Source organism: Pituophis catenifer, unplaced genomic scaffold (assembly GCF_029215685.1).
Source record: "Pituophis catenifer annectens isolate HBS135680 unplaced genomic scaffold, rPitCat1.0.hap2 SCAF_4, whole genome shotgun sequence".
Classification (NCBI taxonomy): domain Eukaryota; kingdom Metazoa; phylum Chordata; class Lepidosauria; order Squamata; family Colubridae; genus Pituophis; species Pituophis catenifer.
The window spans coordinates 53,330,769-53,350,716 of NW_027256884.1; the positions used below are offsets into that span (position 1 = coordinate 53,330,769).

Below are 19,948 nucleotides of genomic sequence, written 5' to 3' on the forward strand. Positions count from 1 at the left end.
ATTGATTGACTTGAAAGCAGGCAGAGCAAGACAGGAAAAATCACAACTGCAAGTACTAAATTTTAACTCCAATAAACTACCACTTCCTTCGGAGTTTGAGATGGGAGAAAGTTAAAGATGGCGCTGAGCTGCTTAAGGGTGTGAAATCGAAAGTTAAAAGAGAAAGTGCCTGTTAACGCTCATTAACGCTCGTTAACGCTGTCAGTACCTTTAAAAGACTTTGCTGGGAAATTTTGAGGATTGGAAATTAATATTGATTTCATAATAAGCCATAATAAGTATTAAGGACTGAGATTAAGAAGACTTGTTGGTTCTGCTGAGTGGCTGGTGGGAAAGTGTTGGAGATGGCTGCGAAGCAAATAAAAACTGTTGTGACTAAAAGTGCGGGGACTTCTCCAGCTCAAACATCCAAAATGCAGTCTTTGTTAGCCCCACCAGATACACAAACACTGACACTAGAAGTTCTTCAGGGAGCTTTAAAGAAATTGTCTACTATTAATGCCAGTTATTCAAGAGGTGATTCATCATGATCAAGCAGGATTTATAGAAGGCAGATACATGAAGGATAATGTGAGGCAAATTATAGATTTATTGGAATATCTTGAGAAGAATAAACAGATCTCTGCAGTGCTGGTGTTTTTGGATGCGGAGAAGGCCTTTAATCGAGTGAACTGGAACTTTCTATTAAAGACTTTAAGAAAGATGGACTTTGGGGATCAGTTCGTGCAGGCGGTTTCAGCAATTTATCAGGAGCAAACAGCACAAATTATCATTAATGGAAGTTTAACTACAAATTTCAGTATAGAAAAAGGTACAAGACAAGGTTGTCCGTTATCCCCATTGTTGTTTATTCTAACTCTAGAAGTCTTGTTGAATACAATACGGGACTCGAGTACTTTGAATGGAATAGCTATAAGGCAAGAGGATTACAGAACAAGGGCATTTGCAGACGATCTGGTTGTTACCCTAGCACGGCCGATGGAATCAATAATTCAGATGAAAGACATTATAGAAGAATATGGTATGGTATCAGGATTTAGACTCAATCAGAAAAAAACCAAGATGATAGTTAAAAATATGACAGAAGATCAAAAGAAGGAACTTGAAAGGAAGGCAGGCTTTGAAATAGTACCAAAGGTGAGATATCTAGGAGTTCAAGTTGCACATTCAAATATAAAACTGTTCCAAAACAATTATGAGGTGTTGTGGCGAAAGGTACAAAAGGATATGGAAACCTGGAAAAAACTGCAGCTGTCTTTACTTGGAAGAATAGCGGAAGTTAAAATGAATGTTCTACCTAGATTTTTATTTTTGTTTCAAATGATTCCGGTGCTTAAAAGTGATAAATAGCTGATGGAATGGCAAAAAGGAGTGAATAAGTTTGTTTGGAATGAGAAAAAGCCAAGAGTTAAATTGAAAATTATGCAAGATGTTCGTGAAAGGGGTGGTCTTAAACTTCCAAACCTACGACTGTACTATGAAGCAGCAGCGTTGACACAAGCAAGTGATTGGTTTGGAAGGACAAAGACTGGAATATTGAATATAGAGAGTTATGATCTTGAATTTGGTTGGCATGCATATTTATTTTATGAAAATAAAGTGGATAAAGTATTCAACAGCCATATGCTTAGAAACTCCTTGATGAGAGTATGGAAGAAGCACCGGTTCAAATGGGATTACAAAATACCGTTGTGGTTGGATCTTGGTCATATTATATGGAATATAAATTCAAAGTCACTCGGGGGGGGGGTTTATACAAAGAAGTACTTTTTAATGATGGGGGCAGATGGCAACTAAAGACATTAAATACACTGTTGGAAGAAGGGATTAACTTAACTTGGTAACAGTATAATCAACTTCAACTGAGATGGAGAGAAGATCAAAAAACTGGTTTAATGTTGCATGAAGAAGAACTGGTTAGACAGATAAAAGAGAAAGGCCCAATGCATATCAAGAGCGTTTATAATGTTTTGTTAGAAAGAGATTCAGAAAATGAATTGGTTAAAGATTGTATGATAAAATGGGCGCAAAATTTTGCAGAATCAGTTATGATGGAAACGTGGGAAGAAATATGGGTTCAGAATGTTAAATTTACGCAGTCACAGAATTTGAGGGAAAATTTTTATAAAATGTTTTATAGGTGGCATTTAGATCCTAAGAAATTGTCATGCATGTATCCTAATGTTCAACCAAAATGTTGGAGATGTGATTGTTTGGATGCCACATATTATCATATATGGTGGACATGCAAGAAAGTGAAGGCTTTCTGGATAAAAATTTGGTGGGTTATGCAAAATGTTCTCAAGAAAAAACTCCAATTTTCTCCTCAATTGTTTTTACTGGGCATAGTTAAGGGCTTTTCAATGGGTGAAACAAAATTAATATTGTATATGGTGACAGCAGCTAGGTTACTGATTGGTCAATATTGGAAAAGGGATGTTTTGCCTACTATTGAAGAATGGACTTTGAAGGTGGCCAGTTTTGCAGAAATAGTGAAGATATCAGCATACTTAAAAGACCAGACTCAAGAGACTTATGTATGGGAGTGGAAGAAATGGATAGGTTATGTGCAGAATAAATACCAAACTAGGAAGTACCAGATAGCTTTTAGTTGAATGTTGTGTAGAAATGTATAGTATATAGGGGGTAGAATAGTTTAATGTCATGTAAAAATGTATAGTACACAGGGGGGAGAATAGAAGGGCGGTAAAGTATGATAACATATGATTTGGATTTGGATTTCACCTTGGGGAAGTCATGGGAGAAGGGGAGAGTTAGGGAGGGTTAGGGAGGGTAAGGGGGGGAAATGGGAAAATTTGTATTTGTAAAACTTTTTCAATTAAAAAAAAAGAAATTGTCTACTGAATTGTCTAATGATTTGGAAGAAAAAAATACAATCCGTTTTGAGGAAAAAAATTAAAGGAGTGTCTGAGGAACTGCTTGAAATTAAAGAAACAATTAAACCCAAAATGATGCAATAAGAGAAGATATTGTGGATGCATTTAAGGGACTGGTGGGTCATGTTACATCATTGGAAGAAAGGGTGGATGAAATTGATCAGTTTAATCTGAATGTGGAAGCTAAATTAGGAGAGGCTTAAAACAAGATGGAAAAGGCGGAAGCAGAATTTATAATGACACAATACAGAGCAATGGAATGGGAAGTGAGGGTCAGAGGCTTGAAAGAAAATAACCAGGAAAATCTTAGAGAGATTTTTGCAGAAGCCCTTGCTCAGTTTACTGGAGAGTCTAAAGCAGAGTGTGCCTGACAAATAGACAAAATTTATCGCGTCAATTCATGGATTGTCAAACAGAGACAATTACCAAGAGATATTGTGATCTACTTTGTCACAAAGAGAACAAGAAACGGAGTTTTACAAGTCTCTTATAAGAAGAAATTTCAAGTGGCAGGACAGGAGGTTTCAGTAATGAAGGAGATTCCCCCAAAAATGTTGAGATCTCGAAAGGACTATGCATTTCTAATTGATGAACTTAGAAGGCGTCAGTTACAGTACAGATGGGAAGCTCCAGCCGGATTAGTGATGAATTATTTGGGTGAGAGACATCGTCTCAATTCAGTTTGGAAGGCAAGAGATTTTTACACTACCATACTAAAGGCTGGAAACCCACCATCTCCAGATGCCAGAAGGAGGAAAGAACCAGGAGAGGTCAGAAAGGGGGAAAAGGAAATTATGCAGGCACAAGCTCAAGGAGGTGTTCTGACCACTCAACAAGAATTTTTGCAACTTTCAGAGGATGTTCAACTTTTGGATTTATTTGAAAAAATGGAAGACCCCAAGGATCAAAGACAAACTCGAGCAGCAACCAAACGCAAAGAACAAGAACTAAAGAAGCAACAAAGCCAGATAACAATCCAAGAAATTGTAACTACAAATATGGAAGCTGTGGGAGGAGCTAGACCGAAGAGGAAATTCCAGGAGGACTTCCAGTCGGTGCTCTATAAGCTTTCAGGGGCCAAGGATGGCAAATAAATTTTTGACATGGAATGTTAATGGCCTAAACTCACCACAAAAGAGAAAGAAAATATTTCATTATTTGAAACAGTTTAAAAATGATGTAATTTGCTTGCAAGAAACACATATTAGAACAAGTGATCAGAAATACCTAATGAATGCCAGATTGGGCAAACACTTTGTTGCATCAGCTCCTGAGAAGAAAAATAGTATAGTTATATACCTAAGAACAGACTTAATGGCTTAATTAATTGAAGCAGATCCACAAGGAAGATATATAATGACTGAACTATTAATAGAAGGGAAGAAAATACTTTTAGTGGGAGTATACGCTCCCAATCAGCAACAAGAGAAATTTTATAAACTTTTGCATAAAAAAATAATATAAATGGATTACAAATCATGCATAATGATGGGTGATTGGAATGGTGTATTGGACACCACAAAAGATAAAAAGACTCTTTTGCCAAATGTTCAAACACGGGCTAAATTGCCTAAATCTTTTTTTGATATGATGGATGATATGGAGTTGAGAGATATATGGCGTGAACGGAATTTTAAAGAACAGGATTTTACTTTTTTTTCTGATAGGCACCAATCTTTTTCTAGAATTGATTTTATACTAATTACAAATGATTTTTTTTCCAGGGTAAAGAAGACGAAGATATGTCCACAAACTTTAACAGACCATAATCCGGTGTGGATGGAATTAGAATCTGGGGAGGGGTCCAGGAGATCCTGGAGACTGAATGAAAACTTGTTTCGATATGAGGCAAATGTGATAGAATGTAAAAATTTAATGTATTTTTTGTTTTCAATATGCATAAGGGTACACCTGTGAAAATGGTATGGGATGCAAGTAAAGCATATATGAGAGGAGTTTTAATAAATTTGAATAATTCTTAACAGGCGTAGACAGGGGAAAAAACGTACGGAATTGGAAGAGGAAATAAAAAAGAAAGAACAGGCGTTAGTGGATAAACCAGATGACAAGAATATAAAAGAAGCCATCACAATATGGGAATAACCCACAGAAAGGGCTCGCAATCTGGGAGTCCTCCTGGATATGCAGCTGTCCTTGGAGGAACATCTGACGGCTGTAACCAGGGGAACCTTTTGTCAGGTTCGCCTGATTCGCCAGTTGCGGCCCTTTCTTGATCGGGATTCCTTGTGCACAGTCACTCACGCCCTCGTCACCTCTCGCCTTGACTACTGCAACGCGCTCTACGAAGGCTCCAATTGGTCCAGAATGCAGCAGCGCGGGTAGTGACGGGAGCAGCATGGCGCTCCCATGTAACACCGCTCCTGTGCGAGCTGCACTGGCTCCCAGTGGTCTTCCGGGTGCGCTTCAAGGTGTTGGTCATCACCTTTAAAGCGCTCCATGGCACAGGGCCTAGCTATCTTCGAGACCGCCTGCTGCTACCAATGACCTCCTATCGACCCATGCGCTCCCACAGAGAGGGCCTCCTCAGGGTGCCATCAGCCAAACAATGTAGGCTGGTGACCCCCAGGGGGAGGGCCTTCTCCGTGGGGGCACCTACTCTCTGGAATCAGTTGCCCCCAGAGATAAGGAGAATCCAAGACCTCAGTGCCTTCCGCCGTGCCCTTAAAACCCACTTTTTCCAGCAAGCCGGGCTAGCTTAAGAAGAAATTTTTAAATGTTTTAATTGGATTGTGATTTTTAATTTTTGGGCCAAATTTATATATATTTTAATTGTTTTTTTAATATTTGTATTTCATGTTCTTAATTCTGGCTGTACACCGCCCTGAGTCCTCAGGGAGAAGGGCGGTATATAAATTGGAAATAAAATAAAATAAAAAAATAAAATAAAATAAAATAAAATAAAATAAAATAAAATAAAATAAAATAAAATAAAATAAAATAAAATAAAATAAAATAAAATAAAATAATAAAATAAAATAAAATAAAATAAAATAAAATAATAAAATAAAATATTGCAAGGACAGTTTAATATGTTTTTTTTAATTGAAAAGTTTTATAGGAAATACAAACATTTTCTCCCCCCCCACCCTTTCTCCCTCCCTCCCGTCCTTCCCACCCACCCCCCCTCCCTAGACTTCCCAGAACAGGCACAGGGTATAGCATTCACAAACATAAAGCTAAAATATGCTAACAAATTATTGCATTCATATTCTCCCTAAATCTTTAACTCCTTATAACTCAAAAACTATAAACATAAACTACTCAAAAATATTTCATTCATAAACTATATGAATCTTCTTGTTCGGATACTTTTTTTGTATATAGTCAATCCATCTTCTCCATTCTGATATGTATCTTTCATTTGAATGATCTTTAAGATATGAGGAAATATTTGCCATCTCTGCCAGATGCACAACTTTTAATGTCCATTCCTCAATGGTAGGTGGATCTTCCTTCTTCCAGTACTGTGCCACCAGTAACCTGGCAGCTGTTATTAAATTCAAAACCAACTTAGTCTCTATTACAGTACAATCCGTGACTATTCCCAACAAAAAAAACTGTGGTGTAAATTTAATTTTCCTTAAAATATTTTGAATAATCCACCATATTTTTATCCAAAAAGCCTTAATTTTTTTACATGTCCACCATATATGAAAATATTCACATTCACATCGCCAACACTTGGGTTGTAAATTTGGATACATGCAAGCTAGTTTTTTTGGGTCAAAATGTCATCTATAAAACATTTTGTAAAAATGGTTTGAGCTTGTGTGAATCTTACGTTTCTAACCCATCTTTTCCCATGTATCCAACATTATTGGTTCACCTATGTTTTGTACCCATTTTATCATACAATCCTTGACTAGCTCTGTTTCCGAATCTATTTCCACTAATACATTATACAACCTTTTAATATGCATTTGACCTTTATCTCTTATTTGCTTTATCAAATTCTCATCCTGCTGCAAAATACCAGATTTTTGATCTTCTCTCCATCTGGCCTGCAGCTGACCATACTGAAACCAAGTCTTAATAATCCCTTCTTCTCTTAATTGCTCCATAGATTTTAATTATAATCTAACTCCTTCCTTATAAAGGAGTTCCTTATATGTAAACTTATCTTGCTTTCGCTCCAAATATATATTCTCTATCGCGTTTCTGGGTACTGTCCATATTGGTAACTTATCCTTTAGTTTATATTTATACTTTTTCCAGACACGCAGTAGAGCATTTCTTAATATGTGACTTTTAAAAGTCTTATCTACTTTCTTGTCATACAATAGATAAGCATGCCAGCCGTAGACCAGACCATATCCTTCAATATTCAGTATCTCTTCCTCAGTTAAATTTATCCAATCTGTAATTGCTGAGAGGGTAGCAGCTTCATAATACAGTCTTAAATTGGGCATTTTAAGACCACCTCTTTCTTGGGTGTCTTGCATTATCTTTTGATTAACTCGTGGTTTCTTCCCTGCCCACACAAACTTCTTTATGCCCTTCTGCCATTCCTTCAAATTTTCATCTTTTTTAAGTGTAAGTATCATTTGAAAAAGAAATAAAAATCTTGGTAAAATATTCATTTTTACAGCGGCTATCCTACCCAGCAAAGACAGTTGCATTTTCTTCCAATTTTCCATCTCTTTCTGTATTTTTTGTCATAACGGTTCATAATTATGTTGATATAATTTCGTATTTACAGTCATAATATAAACCCGTAAATATTTAACCTTTTTAACTATTTCAAATCCTGTTAACCTTTCTATCTCTTCTTTCTGGCTTCTGTCCATATTTTTAGCTATTATCTTTGTTTTAGCTGTATTTATTTTAAAACCAGATACTTGTCCATATGAGCAGATTATATCCATCAAGGCTGTAATCGATTGTACCGGTTGGGCTAAGGTAACCACCAGGTCGTCCGCAAATGCTCGTAGCTTATATTCATGCCGTCTAATTCTAATTCCCTTTATTATATCAGTCCCACGTATTTTGTTTAATAAAATTTCCAGCGTCGACTTCCCTTGGTTCCACAAGCTTTGAAGACGCTCTTTTACGAGCGCCCGAACCCTGGTTCCGTAAAAGCCCCAGAACATCTGAAAAACAGCTGTCTGGAGGCTTGGAACACTCTCCCCGGGCAAAGGGGAGAGAGAAGAGTCGACAGGCAGAGGTAGAGCCCCCCAAGTGCACTAGGAGAAATCCTGGGGCGCAAAGGGTGTGGGCTCCCTATAGAAGCCTGTCAAGCTGCTCCGGACCAGGGACGACTCCGTGAAAGCGGAGCTAGAAGCTGTGACCAAAATCTGCTGAAAATCAACGGGGGGACTTTTAACATCTTTACTTTGATTGCAGACAGAGCAAATCAGGAGAAAACAAAAGGAAAACTTGCAAGTAACACTTTAACTCCGTTTTAAAATGCAGAAAATGGCGCCTGAGGGCGGGAGGAGGAAACTACCAGGGAAAGTGCTTGTTAAGGCTTGTTAAAGTTTGCAACAGTGATACAGCTACTGGATTACACCCTAAGAGAAAGTTTTAAAGGGGAAGCGTCCATGGAAAGAATTTGGTATTGAGGAAAAGAATTTGGTACTGACTTTAACTAAAATCTGGTTTTTATACTGGGTGGAAAAGAGTTGAATTGTTGTCCTGATAGCTGGATGAATACAAAGTGGCTGAAATATGGCTGACAACAGGGCTGGTGAATCAGCAAATTCCCAAGCCGTGACAGTCCAGGCTTTTCAAGAACTTTTAGACTCTTTTACTCCAGCCCTGTTGAATACAATTGAAAGGGCTTTTTCAAAAAACAGCTTGGGAAAATATAAGCAGTTGTTAAAGGGACAGCAGGAAATTATTCAGAAGAATTTGTTTTTGGAAGATCAGGAGATGGACAGGATTAAGAGACTGGCTGGCACAGTTGAAACAAAGATTTTGGTGGACGTTTCCATTCAAATGACAGAAAAGCAACAAATAGTTTCTTTATTGCAAGCTGACAATCTTTATGGCAACAAATTTTGGTTATATGGACAAAGAAATGGACTGAATGATTATACAAGCAAGAAGAGACGAACTGGGGATTTCAAGTTAGAAAACGCGACCTCAAGAAGAAAGCAAGTATTTCAGAAACATCAACCACAAATCACCATTTTAAAAGTTTCAAAAATAAAACGGGGGGGGGGGGGGGCGCTGTTGAAAGAATTTATAAAAAAAAAAGGATTGGAAAAAATATAGAAAGAAGAGAAGAGAAGATTAAGAAAGATATCTTCCCGTGGATTTTGAAACTGGCATCGGACAAATATGTGTTTTAATGGTATTAAGAGATTTATAAAATGTTTAACATAAGGTTATATTATTTTAAAAGATATATAAGATAAATTGTATAAGCTTCTAAGACGCCTAACCCTTTGAAGCAAAGAGGATTAATGTTAAATTCCGAATTTTATTGCAAAATGATAATTAGTTTTGGATAGTAAAGGGCTGCTCTCTAAAAAGTTAGAGGTATTAAGACGGTTAATTGAAAATTTGAAAGATATTCTCCTGTAGATTCTGAAATTTATATTTGGTAAACAAGTGTTTCAAAGGTACCAAGAGATTTTTAAAATACTTAACATAAGACTATATTATTTTAAAAGATATATGTGATAAAATGTGTAAGATTTTAAGATGAAAAATTCTTTTTTCTTTTTTTTTTTCTTTTTCTCTTTCTTTTTTCTCTTTGAAGGAAGAGGATTAATGTTAAACTCATAATTTCACTAGGGAGTAATGTTTAAAAAGAATGATGTTTGAGGGTATAGAAATGAAATTTATTCATGATTTTTACTGTTTGTAAGACTGCTAAAGTATCGGATTATACATCAAGGAAAAAAAAATTTATAAGCAGGAAGAATGAACTTAATTTAATTGGTTTTGAGAATATATAAAAGGGAGGTTGATGAATTGGAGCAAGGGAGTTAAAGAACATGTGAGAGTTTTGAACTTTATAATTTGTTAGTTTATTTTAGCATATGTTTGTTAGATGCTATACCCTGTTTTTGCTCTGGGAAGTCAGGGTGGGGTGGGGTGGGTGGGATAAGGAATGGGGGGGGGGAAAGTGGTCAATAGAGAAATGTTGTGCAGAAGAAAGTATATTCTATGAGTAGAATATAGGAGTTGCTCAGACACTAAAGGAGGAAAATATTTCACAGCAAAGAAGTTAGAAAGGAGAGAGGAGGAGGGGGTAGGAAGAGGAGAGGGAGGGTGAGGAATGGAAGAAAGGAGTGAAGGAAGGGAAAGGAAGGGGACAGGAGTAGGAGTGAAGGTGAGAAGGGGGAAAGAAGAGAGAGGTGGAGAAAAGGGAAAGAAAGTAGGATGAGGGGGGAGAGGAGGCAGGAGAAAGTAGGAGAGAAGAGGAGGGAGAGAAGGGAAAGAAAGGAGGAGAAGAAGAAGGTTTGTTGTGGAATGAGGAGAGAAAGAGAAGAAGACCAACTCCGAATGTAATTAAAATGTCTTATTTTAATGCTTTCTTTAAGGGAAACATGTATATGTAGAATTTCTTATGTATAAGAATGTATAAGAAAATGTATAAGATGTATAAGAAAATGTACAATTTCTATGTGGGGAAGGGGAAAGGGTGGGGGGGAGAAAATTGTTTGTATTTCTTATAAAACTTTTCAATAAAAAAAAAATTTTCCAGCATCAAAATAAACAATAACGGAGACAAGGGACAGCCTTGCCTTGTTCCTTTTTCTATATTAAAGTTATCTGTTAAACCACCATTGATTATTATTTGCGCTGTTTGTTTTTGATATATTGCCTTAATAATATTAAGACAGTTTAATATATTAATGTCAGATCAAGTTGCAATGAATTTGCAATATGCTAAACATAATACTTTTTGTAACGCAAATAAACCAGGCAGGTGGTTAGCATATATGTTAAGGAAAAAACAAAAATCTCGTACAATAGAAAAAATAGAGTATAAAGGTAAAGAGATATATCAACAGAATATGATTAAGAAAGCATTCTTAGATTTCTACACGAGGTTATATGCTGGTGATAATATACATAGTAATGATATAGAGAGATATTTGCAGAAGGAAAATATTCTTGCAATTACTGAGGAACAAAGGGAAAGATTGAATGTATTAATAACCACTGAGGAAATTCTTTTGGCAATTAAACAGTTAAAAAGTGGAAAGGCTCCTGGTATAGATGGTTTGACAGCAGTGTACTATAAAAATTTCCAATTAGAAATGGTAGAACCTCTTAAGGAGTTATTTGTTAAAATACAACAGGGAGGAGAAGTGCCTCCATCCTGGAGAACAGCTTTTATTTCCCTGATCCCGAAAGAAGATCAGGATCATAGTCAACCCAAAAATTACAGACCTATATCATTGCTTAATACAGATTATAAAATATTTGCAAAAATTTTGGCAAATAGATTAATGTCAGTTATGCAACAAGTGATTCATAAAGATCAAACTGGATTTATACAAGGGAGACAAATGAAAAGCAATGTAAGACAAATAGTTAATATAATGGAGTATTTGGGGAAGAACAACCAAGTCCCCGTGGTGCTTATGTTTCTGGATGCAGAGAAAGCGTTTGATCGATTGAATTGGCAGTTTTTATTGAAAGTAGCACAAAGGATGAAGTTGGGAGAGCATTTTATACAGTCTATTAAGGCAATATATCAGAAACAGACAGCACAAATAATAGTTAATGGTAGTCTCACAGAAATATTTCAAATTGAGAAAGGAACAAGACAGGGATGTTCCTTGTCTCCTCTACTGTTTATTCTAACTTTGAAAGTATTGCTGAGCAGAATACGGGATTTGGATAAGATACAGGGTATTAAAATCAAGCAACATGATTATAGATTACGAGCATTTGCAGATGATTTGGTTGTAATTTAACCCAACCAATAAGTTCAGTTACAGGTTTGATGGAGATAATTAGGCAATATGGTCAAGTGTCAGGGTTTAAAATAAATATAGGGAAAACAAAGATGATAGCTAAGAATATGAATACAAATCAAAAAGAAGATATGGAAAGAGTAACAGGATGCGAGATAGTGAAAAAGGTTAAGTACTTAGGAACTGTTATCACAACATCAAATGGGAAATTATACAAGCATAATTATGAATTGTTATGGCATAAAATACAGAGATGGATAAATGGAAAAAATTACAACTGTCTTTGTTGGGAAGAATAGCAGTAGTTAAAATGAATGTTCTGCCCAAGTTTCTATTTCTTTTTCAAATGATAACAATACTTAAAAAGAATGCAAATTTGGAGGAATGGCAGAGAGGTATTAACAACTTTGTTTGGGTAGGGAAGAGACCAAGAGTTAAATTAAAAATAATGCAGGATATACGTGAAAGAGGAGGTTTGAAATTGCCCAATCTAAAATTGTATTATGAAGCGGCTGTTTTGTCAGCAATTAGTGATTGGATTAATTTAATAGATGAAAGAATATTGAACATTGAAGGGTATGATTTGTTAAATGGTTGGCATGCCTACTTAGTTTATGAGAAAAAGGTGGATAGGACTTTTAAAAGTCATATATTATGGAATGCCCTCCTGCATGTTTGGAAAAAATACCAATATAATTTGAATGGCAACATACCCATGTGGGCAGTACCCAGACATGCGATAGAAAATATAAGTATAGAACAAAGACAAGATGTAATTACTTAGAAAGAACTTCTGTTTACAGAAAGAAATGTACTACAGTTAAAGCCTTTGAATGTACTAAGAGAGGAAAGGGCAATTCAAACCCGGTTTCAGTATGGACAGCTGCAGAATAGATGGAAAAAAGATCAGAAAATTGGTATTATACAAAGTGAAGAAAATTTGATAAAACAAATTAGGGATCAGAGTAGAATGCATATAAAAAGGTTGTATAATAGTTTGATAGAAATAGATTCGGAGACAGAGTTAGTTAAAGATTGTATGATAAAATGGGCACAAAATTTTGAGGAACCAATAATGATGGAAACATGGGAAAGGATTTGGGTAAGAAATGTAAAATTTACACAAGCTCCAAACTTGAGAGAAAATTTTTATAAAATGTTTTATAGATGGCACTTGGATCCTAAAAAGTTAGCTTGTATGTACCCAAACTTACAACTAAATGTTGGAGATGTGATTGTGTTGATGCTACCTATTTTCATGTTTGGTGGAGCTGAAAAAAGTTAAAGCATTTTGGATAAAAATATGGTGGATTATTCAAAATATTCTTAAAAAAAGGATAAAGTTTACTCCACAGTTGTTTTTGTTAGGTATAATTACAGATTGTACGGCTATAGAGACTAATTTGATTCTGAACTTAATAACTGCAGCAAGACTTTTGGTGGCGCAGTACTGAAAGAAGGAAGATTTACCTACTATTCAAGAATGGATGTTAAAAGTAGTAAACTTAGCAGAAATGGCGAAAATTTCGGCATATCTAAAGGACCACTCAAATGAGAAATATATGTTAGAATGAAAAAGATGGATTGATTATATTCAAGGCAAATATCGGACTAAAAAATTTCAAATAGTTTATGAATGATTAGAGAGATTTTATAAAATACTTAAATTTAGTTTAGTAAAAGGGGAGTTAAAAGTTCAAGAGCGGGATAGAGGCTATAGATAATTAGGTTATGTTAGCTTATGATTGTCAGATGTTATACCCTGTATTTTGCTCTGGGAAGTGGGGGAGGGGAAAGGGAGGGTTGGAAGGGGAGGAGGGAGGGGGAAGGGGAAATGTTTGTAAAATTTTTTAAAACTTTTTAATAAAAACAATTAATATCTGAGTGGCTTTTAAAATTATATTTCTAAAAGCTCAGTACTGGCTACTTATTGGTAGAATTCCACACATGAAATTCTCCTGTCAGAAAAAAAACATTTTCTAATTCCTTCTATTGCTAGACCATTCAATGTCAATCAATTTGTTAACTGTTAGGCAGGGTCAATATTTTTACTAAGACAACACATATTTTTGAAGCATTATACATAGCGGTTATATAGACCTGACCTTGGGGAAAGTATGAAAGAACCATTAAGGATGGACTTGGCAATATATTACACAGTCCAAAAATTGAAGGAAGCATGAGGAAGAAACTTAAAGTAACCCCACCTTGATTTTGGGCTTCAAAATTCTGTTGTTATACCCTCCAACAATAAGCTAGCAGTCTTGGAATCTCAGACGTATCTGGATTTTTTTACCTGGCCTACCACACAGATATTCTAATCATATTTCATTGATTTGCAAAATGTATTAAACTTACCATAATGTAACTTGACAATAAAGGGATGGTTAACTTCTACTAAAATGTCACGTTCCATTTTTGTCCGAACACGATCACGAACTATAAAACATTTAGTTCAAATTAATAGCTACTAAATCAATTTGGACCTTTTGTTTTGGAATATCTAGTTATCTCAGCCCAAATGCTTTCCAGAACCAATGTAATATAAAATGTAGTAAATTGGCAGTTAGCCAATCAAATACTTTTTTCCCCTTCCACTCAATCATGAATGATTCCTAGAAACTGCCTGGACAAGTCCCTACAAGTCCCTTGGCAAGGTTTTTCAGAAATGGTTTGCCCCTGCCTCTTTCTTAGGACTGAGAAAAAGTGATAAGTCAAGGTCACCCAGCTGACTTTGTGCCTAAGGTGGGACTAGGTCACAATCTTCCCGTTTCTACCCTAATATCTTAACCACTACACCAAACTGGCTCTCAATCAAATGCTACTTGATAGCTAAAACACACAAGTCTGCTGATGCCAACCTGTATTTCAGACTAGTAGACAAGCGGTGGCATAGGCAATTATTACTATGAGCCGTGGTGGCGCAGTGGTTAGAATGCAGTACTGCAAGCTACTTCTGCTGACTGCTGGCTGTAGTTCGGCAGTTCAATTCTCACTGGCTCAAGGTTGACTCAGTCTTCCATCCTTCCAAGGTCGGTAAAATGAGATCCCAGATTGTTGGGGGCAATATACTGATTCTGTAAACTGCTTAGAGAGGGCTGTAAAGCTCTGTAAGCATTTAGTCAATTGCTAAATGCTATTATCATCACTTTAATAATTTCAGGATTGTTCTTCAAAAATATTGGGCATCACTAGTCTAATCTCTCCACAAAAGCACTGAATTACAAATACAAATAGGTGATCAAGGAGCTACTAATTTTATTATATTTCTACCACCACCACCCAGCAATTTGTATGTAAAATAAATTATTAAACAATTGAATATTTGGCATAACAGCACCTTGACAACCTTCACTAACTTCTTCCTGAATGCAGGTAGTCCTCACTTAGCAACTCCCTCATACACTCAGTGACTGTTCACAGTGATAATTATGATGAAAAAGTAACTTTTTCTTTAAAAAATCTATAGGTTTCATAATTTACCTTTCAATGTTGCCTTTTTAAGCACTTTCATTGCATACAGCTGTTTGGCATCAGATCCTGAGATTTTTTTCACAAGAAATACCTGTAGCAAGCATAAGTAAAGCCTTTTTAATGTCAAACACAACAATGTTATTGTAATAATCAGTTGAATTGTCCAACAATATAAAAACTAGGACTCTACAAAGGTTTAAAATAATGTTAAAGTGAATGGGGCATTAACAAAGCACCCCCTTCTGAATCCTTACAGTAAATGTAAGAATTTCCAGCATCAGAAGCTGCTCCTAGCTGTCTATAAAGTATGTACATATGCATCTATACCTATTTAACTTCAGTGGAAAAACGATGTAGTTGTACATGTATATCACTTGCAAAAATAGATGGGAATAGATTCCAAAGCAGTTGCATCAACCTGCACAAAGCAGCCCTTTTAACAATTTGGCACACACATGCAAAATTTATTAATAATGCTTTCAATTCTGCAGTTTGCAGGGGAATAAAATATGAAAAAGCCTGTGACTTCAGTTAGAGGAGTATGGCTGATCAGCACATACCAAATAATATTATTCAAATATAAAGTTCCCAAATGTTTTATATGCTTCTGGTCTAAAAAAAAGTCCTGCCCACCTCAAAGTTAGGCTATTTAGTACTTTGATTAGATCCTGAAAAGGTCCTTTGAAGGTTGTAGGAAAATGAAAGTAACTTTGTCTGTGACTCTTAAAGCAGCGGTATCTGTTTCCATGATCATATGGCAGCTGGATCTTGGGAAAAGATGTGATTGTACTGAGGAGTTGTAGACGGATGCTATATTCATGGTCCTGTATGTGTCAAAGCACTCTGAACCAGAATCCAAAGTATTGCAGAGTTTTATTAATGAAACAAGTTTTATATATTAATTTAACCATGGAGAATTGTGAGGAAGTATATTAAATTTATTTTGTTCTCTATTCATAATTTGTGAACAATCATTCTTAGATATTCAAATCTGAGCTTGGACAGAAAACTAGGAAACAATTAAAGAACCTGTAGAAAGATTTGATAGGTGGAATTTAAAAACTAGATGCTCATTTAGGGAATTCTGATTAGTATAGGCTGCAGCAAATACTATGGTAGCTTTTACATATCCAAAGTGTCTCTTACCTTTCCAAAAGATCCCTGGCCTAGTACTTTAAGGAGTTCAAATTGTGAAGGATCTGCTTTTTCATGCCCTTCTTTGACATGATATGTTATTGCAATCTCTTTAATACTGCCTTCTTCCTAGAAAATAAAATTAGTTCAATGGAGTTGTCATTTTTAAAAATATGTTTATTAGGAGATAATATACAATAATAAAAGGAAACATACAATATAAATTTAAAGAAAAGAAAAAGTGGAAGTGGATGTTAAAAAAGTAAATGGAGGAAAGAAAAGAAAAAGAATAAAGAATTTATATAAAAGATCGACTTCATTTTCTTTACAGCAGATAAATAAATTCAATGTCAACCCTCTTTTTTTAAAGTTATGTCATAATCCCATTCTTTCCATACTTTCCTTTTCTAAACATCGAATCCATAAATCAACAGTTCATTTTTTCCATTGCCAGAAAAAAGTCCATAAATGGTTTCTAGTCACTAATAAAAGTACTTGTTTCCTTTCCCCTAACTAAACAAGTCAATTTTGCACTGAGTGGAGTTTATTTCAGAAGATTTTTTTTAAAGACATATTTAATGAAAAAAACATGAACAATACAAAAACAGATTTCAATGAATATAATTTTGATGCAACAGGAAAAACAGACAAGTAGTCATGATTAATGCTTAATGATTAATAGCAAAAAAATTCAGAAGTTCCCATTATGAAGCATATAAGAAATGAGAAGCACTGATTTGGACAGCTCCTTTCCATGTCTACATTTAGCACAAAGTAATTAGACTTACTAAAGAAGTTTCTAGATTACTCTAGGTTCCACTAATCAAAGAAATGTGTTTAGATCTCTATTTAAACATTTATTCACTAAAAGCAGTCATGTTTGTATCTAGTCACTCCTCCAAGGTCAAACAGGGCAATGTATACAAAATGTTTATTTTAATCATCTTTTGAAAATAAGATTAGGCTCAGTCAAACCATGGCTCCCCACTTCCTTCCCCGAAGACAAAATTGATGCTTGGGAGTTAAAATGGCTGGATACTAGCTGGATCTCTAAAAGCTAGTTTTTCATTCCTGATCTAAGTAAATTGATTAGTGGCACATTTAGAAGAAATGATAATTTATTTAAGCAACTAAACTAGATTAAGGATATCAGAAACTGGACAGAGTGTATCAGCATGTATTAGCTGCAATAACTTGACACTGATACATTAGTTATTGAAACAAATATCGTGTTTCACCGAAAATAAGACCTGGTCTTATTTTCTTTTGGTTTATTTTCGGGGATGTCTTTTTTTTCTTCATCTTCCCTCTCTCCTCCACCTGTCTGTCCCACTGCAAGGCCACCACAGAGCTCCTGACCGCTGAAGCTGCCTCATTCATCATGGTTTTGATTTTGCTTGAGATGCAGGAGAGAGAGAAAGATCAGAGGTGCCTGCACAATGGGCGGGCAGAATGAGGAAAACACTTTCAGAAAGTGATCTGCAGGTGGGGAGGATTTTCCTGCTGATCCTCCTTTCCTTGGGGATGATTTATGCGAGAACAAAGCAAACCCTTTCGGTCTAACTGCATAAACCCCTACAGGCTGGCGGAAAGTGGGTTGGGTGAGCTACTGCTTCGGCGGGCAGGGGCTCTGTGGCAGCCTTGCAGTGGGACAGACGGATGGAGGAGGGAGGGGAGATCGCCCCATCCTCCTTTGCACCTCAAAACCCCATCTTCCCTGCCTACCAAGCCAGGCCAGGCGGTCTTCTCTCATCTTCTCTATAATTGGTGTCACACCAAAATGTTGTCAAATGGTGTCATTTGTGATGTGGTCAAGAAGGGAGATGCCCGATATCCAATGGAGCATTTGCATTTCCATGGCATGGAAATACTTTTCGATCCCTGTTGTTGTTGCCCAGCATTCAGTGCCATACAGTGCAACAGGGCAGATGGTTGTCTTGTAAATCTTAAATTTAACACGGGTTGGCATTCATCTGTCATAACACACCAGTGAGTTCTTGCCAACACATCCAGGCTGCATTCACCCTTGCTCACACTTCGCCATTGACGTCGCCATTGCCTTGGAGGTGGGATCCCAGATACCAAAAAATGTCCAGCTTCTTTAGCTTTTCTCCATTGATTTGAAACGTTCCAGTCTGTCAGCTTTCTTGATGTTGAGGCAGAGTCCGAAATGGTCGAGATGATTATTCCATGTTTGAACTTGCTGCCGTAGTTTGCCTCTGGTTGTGAAAGCAAGCATATCATCATTAGCATAGAGCAGGGGTGTCAAAATGGATTTCTTCGAGGGCTGGATCAGCACTGTAGTTCTCAGTGGGCCAGAGGGGGGAGACAGGACGGACGCCTCCTGCAGCACCCTGCCGGCCAAAATGGGGTGCAGGAAGGCCACGCACCTCTGCCCCGTTTTTGGCTTGAAAGGCCTCCTGCAGCACTTTACTGGGCAAAACAGGACAAGGGAGGCTTGTACACCCCCTCATGCCTTGTTTTTGCCCTCCATGGCCTCCTCTGTAGCACTCTGCTGGCCAAAAACGGGTTCCACGTGGCCCATTTTCAGTGTGGCCTGTTTTTGCCGACAGAGTGCTGCTGGAGGCCGGGGAAGCCAAAAACAGGTCATGGGGGGGGTACACGCAGCCCGTTTTAGCTAGCAGAGACACCACGGGCCAGTCCTTTCGATATTTCCAGGCCGGCCCCATAGGCTGGATTTAAGCACAGAGTATAGCATAGAGTATAGTCCAGGGTGTGTTCTACTGCAGGTCATGTGTGATGGTATCCAGTGGTGGAATTCAATTTTTTTTTACTACGGTTCTGTGGGCGTGGCTTGGTGGGTGTGGCAGGGAAAGTATCCTGCAAAATCTCCATTCCCATCCCACTCTGGGGCCAGCCAAAGTGATCTGTCCCCATCTACACACACACACAAACACAGCCAGCCGAGGGTTAAGAAAGTACTTGGCATGCACACAGGTTGTTATCTCAAACTTGGCAACGATATAAGCACCGTCTGCCAAGAGCTTTACTGCAACAGATAACATAAAATTACATACGCATTGCAAATAGTCCAGCAAAACAATATTCCTTCGGCAGCTTCAGACGTTGTTCAAGTGACTAGCCAGAATTAGTTTTTGTTCGTCGCGGAGTTTTACCAGCCACCACCCTCTCTTATATAGTCTCTGGGGTGTGGTCCAGTGACTCAGTTCTAATCCCTAGCACGCCTCCTTAACTGCTGCAACCGTTTATCACGCCTTCGTTGGCGTGCATCCAGGAACGACGGCTCTTCTTCCTCGCTCTCATCAGAAACACCTGGCTTCTGGCTAATCTCCTCTCCCTCGGCCGGCACCTGAGACAGTGCCAGAGAGGAGGGGCCTGGAGAGGGAGGCCTGGCTGACTCCTCTCCCTCATGTTTGGAGCCTTCTTCCTCTGATGAGATAGGCTCAGAGGGCGGGGCCACAACACAGAGGTAGTATTTGCCGGTTCTCTTAACTACTCAAAATTTCCGCTACCGGTTCTCCAGAATCTGGCAGAACCTGCTGAATTTCACCCCTGATGGTA

At 37.2% G+C, this 19,948-nt stretch overlaps 1 protein-coding gene across 2 annotated transcripts in view; it reads right to left on the reverse strand.

Annotated features, from left to right (window-relative positions):
- RPS6KA3 (ribosomal protein S6 kinase A3) overlaps positions 1-19,948 on the reverse strand; it is a 148,975-nt gene that overhangs the window by 106,648 nt on the left and 22,379 nt on the right. For both annotated transcript variants that reach the window (XM_070943971.1, XM_070943970.1), the window contains exons 3-5: positions 16,418-16,534; positions 15,281-15,362; positions 14,156-14,236 (exon numbers count right to left, since the gene is read on the reverse strand). In XM_070943971.1, coding sequence (XP_070800072.1) covers positions 14,156-14,236; positions 15,281-15,362; positions 16,418-16,534 — 280 coding nt within the window. The remainder of the gene's footprint in view (positions 1-14,155; positions 14,237-15,280; positions 15,363-16,417; positions 16,535-19,948) is intronic.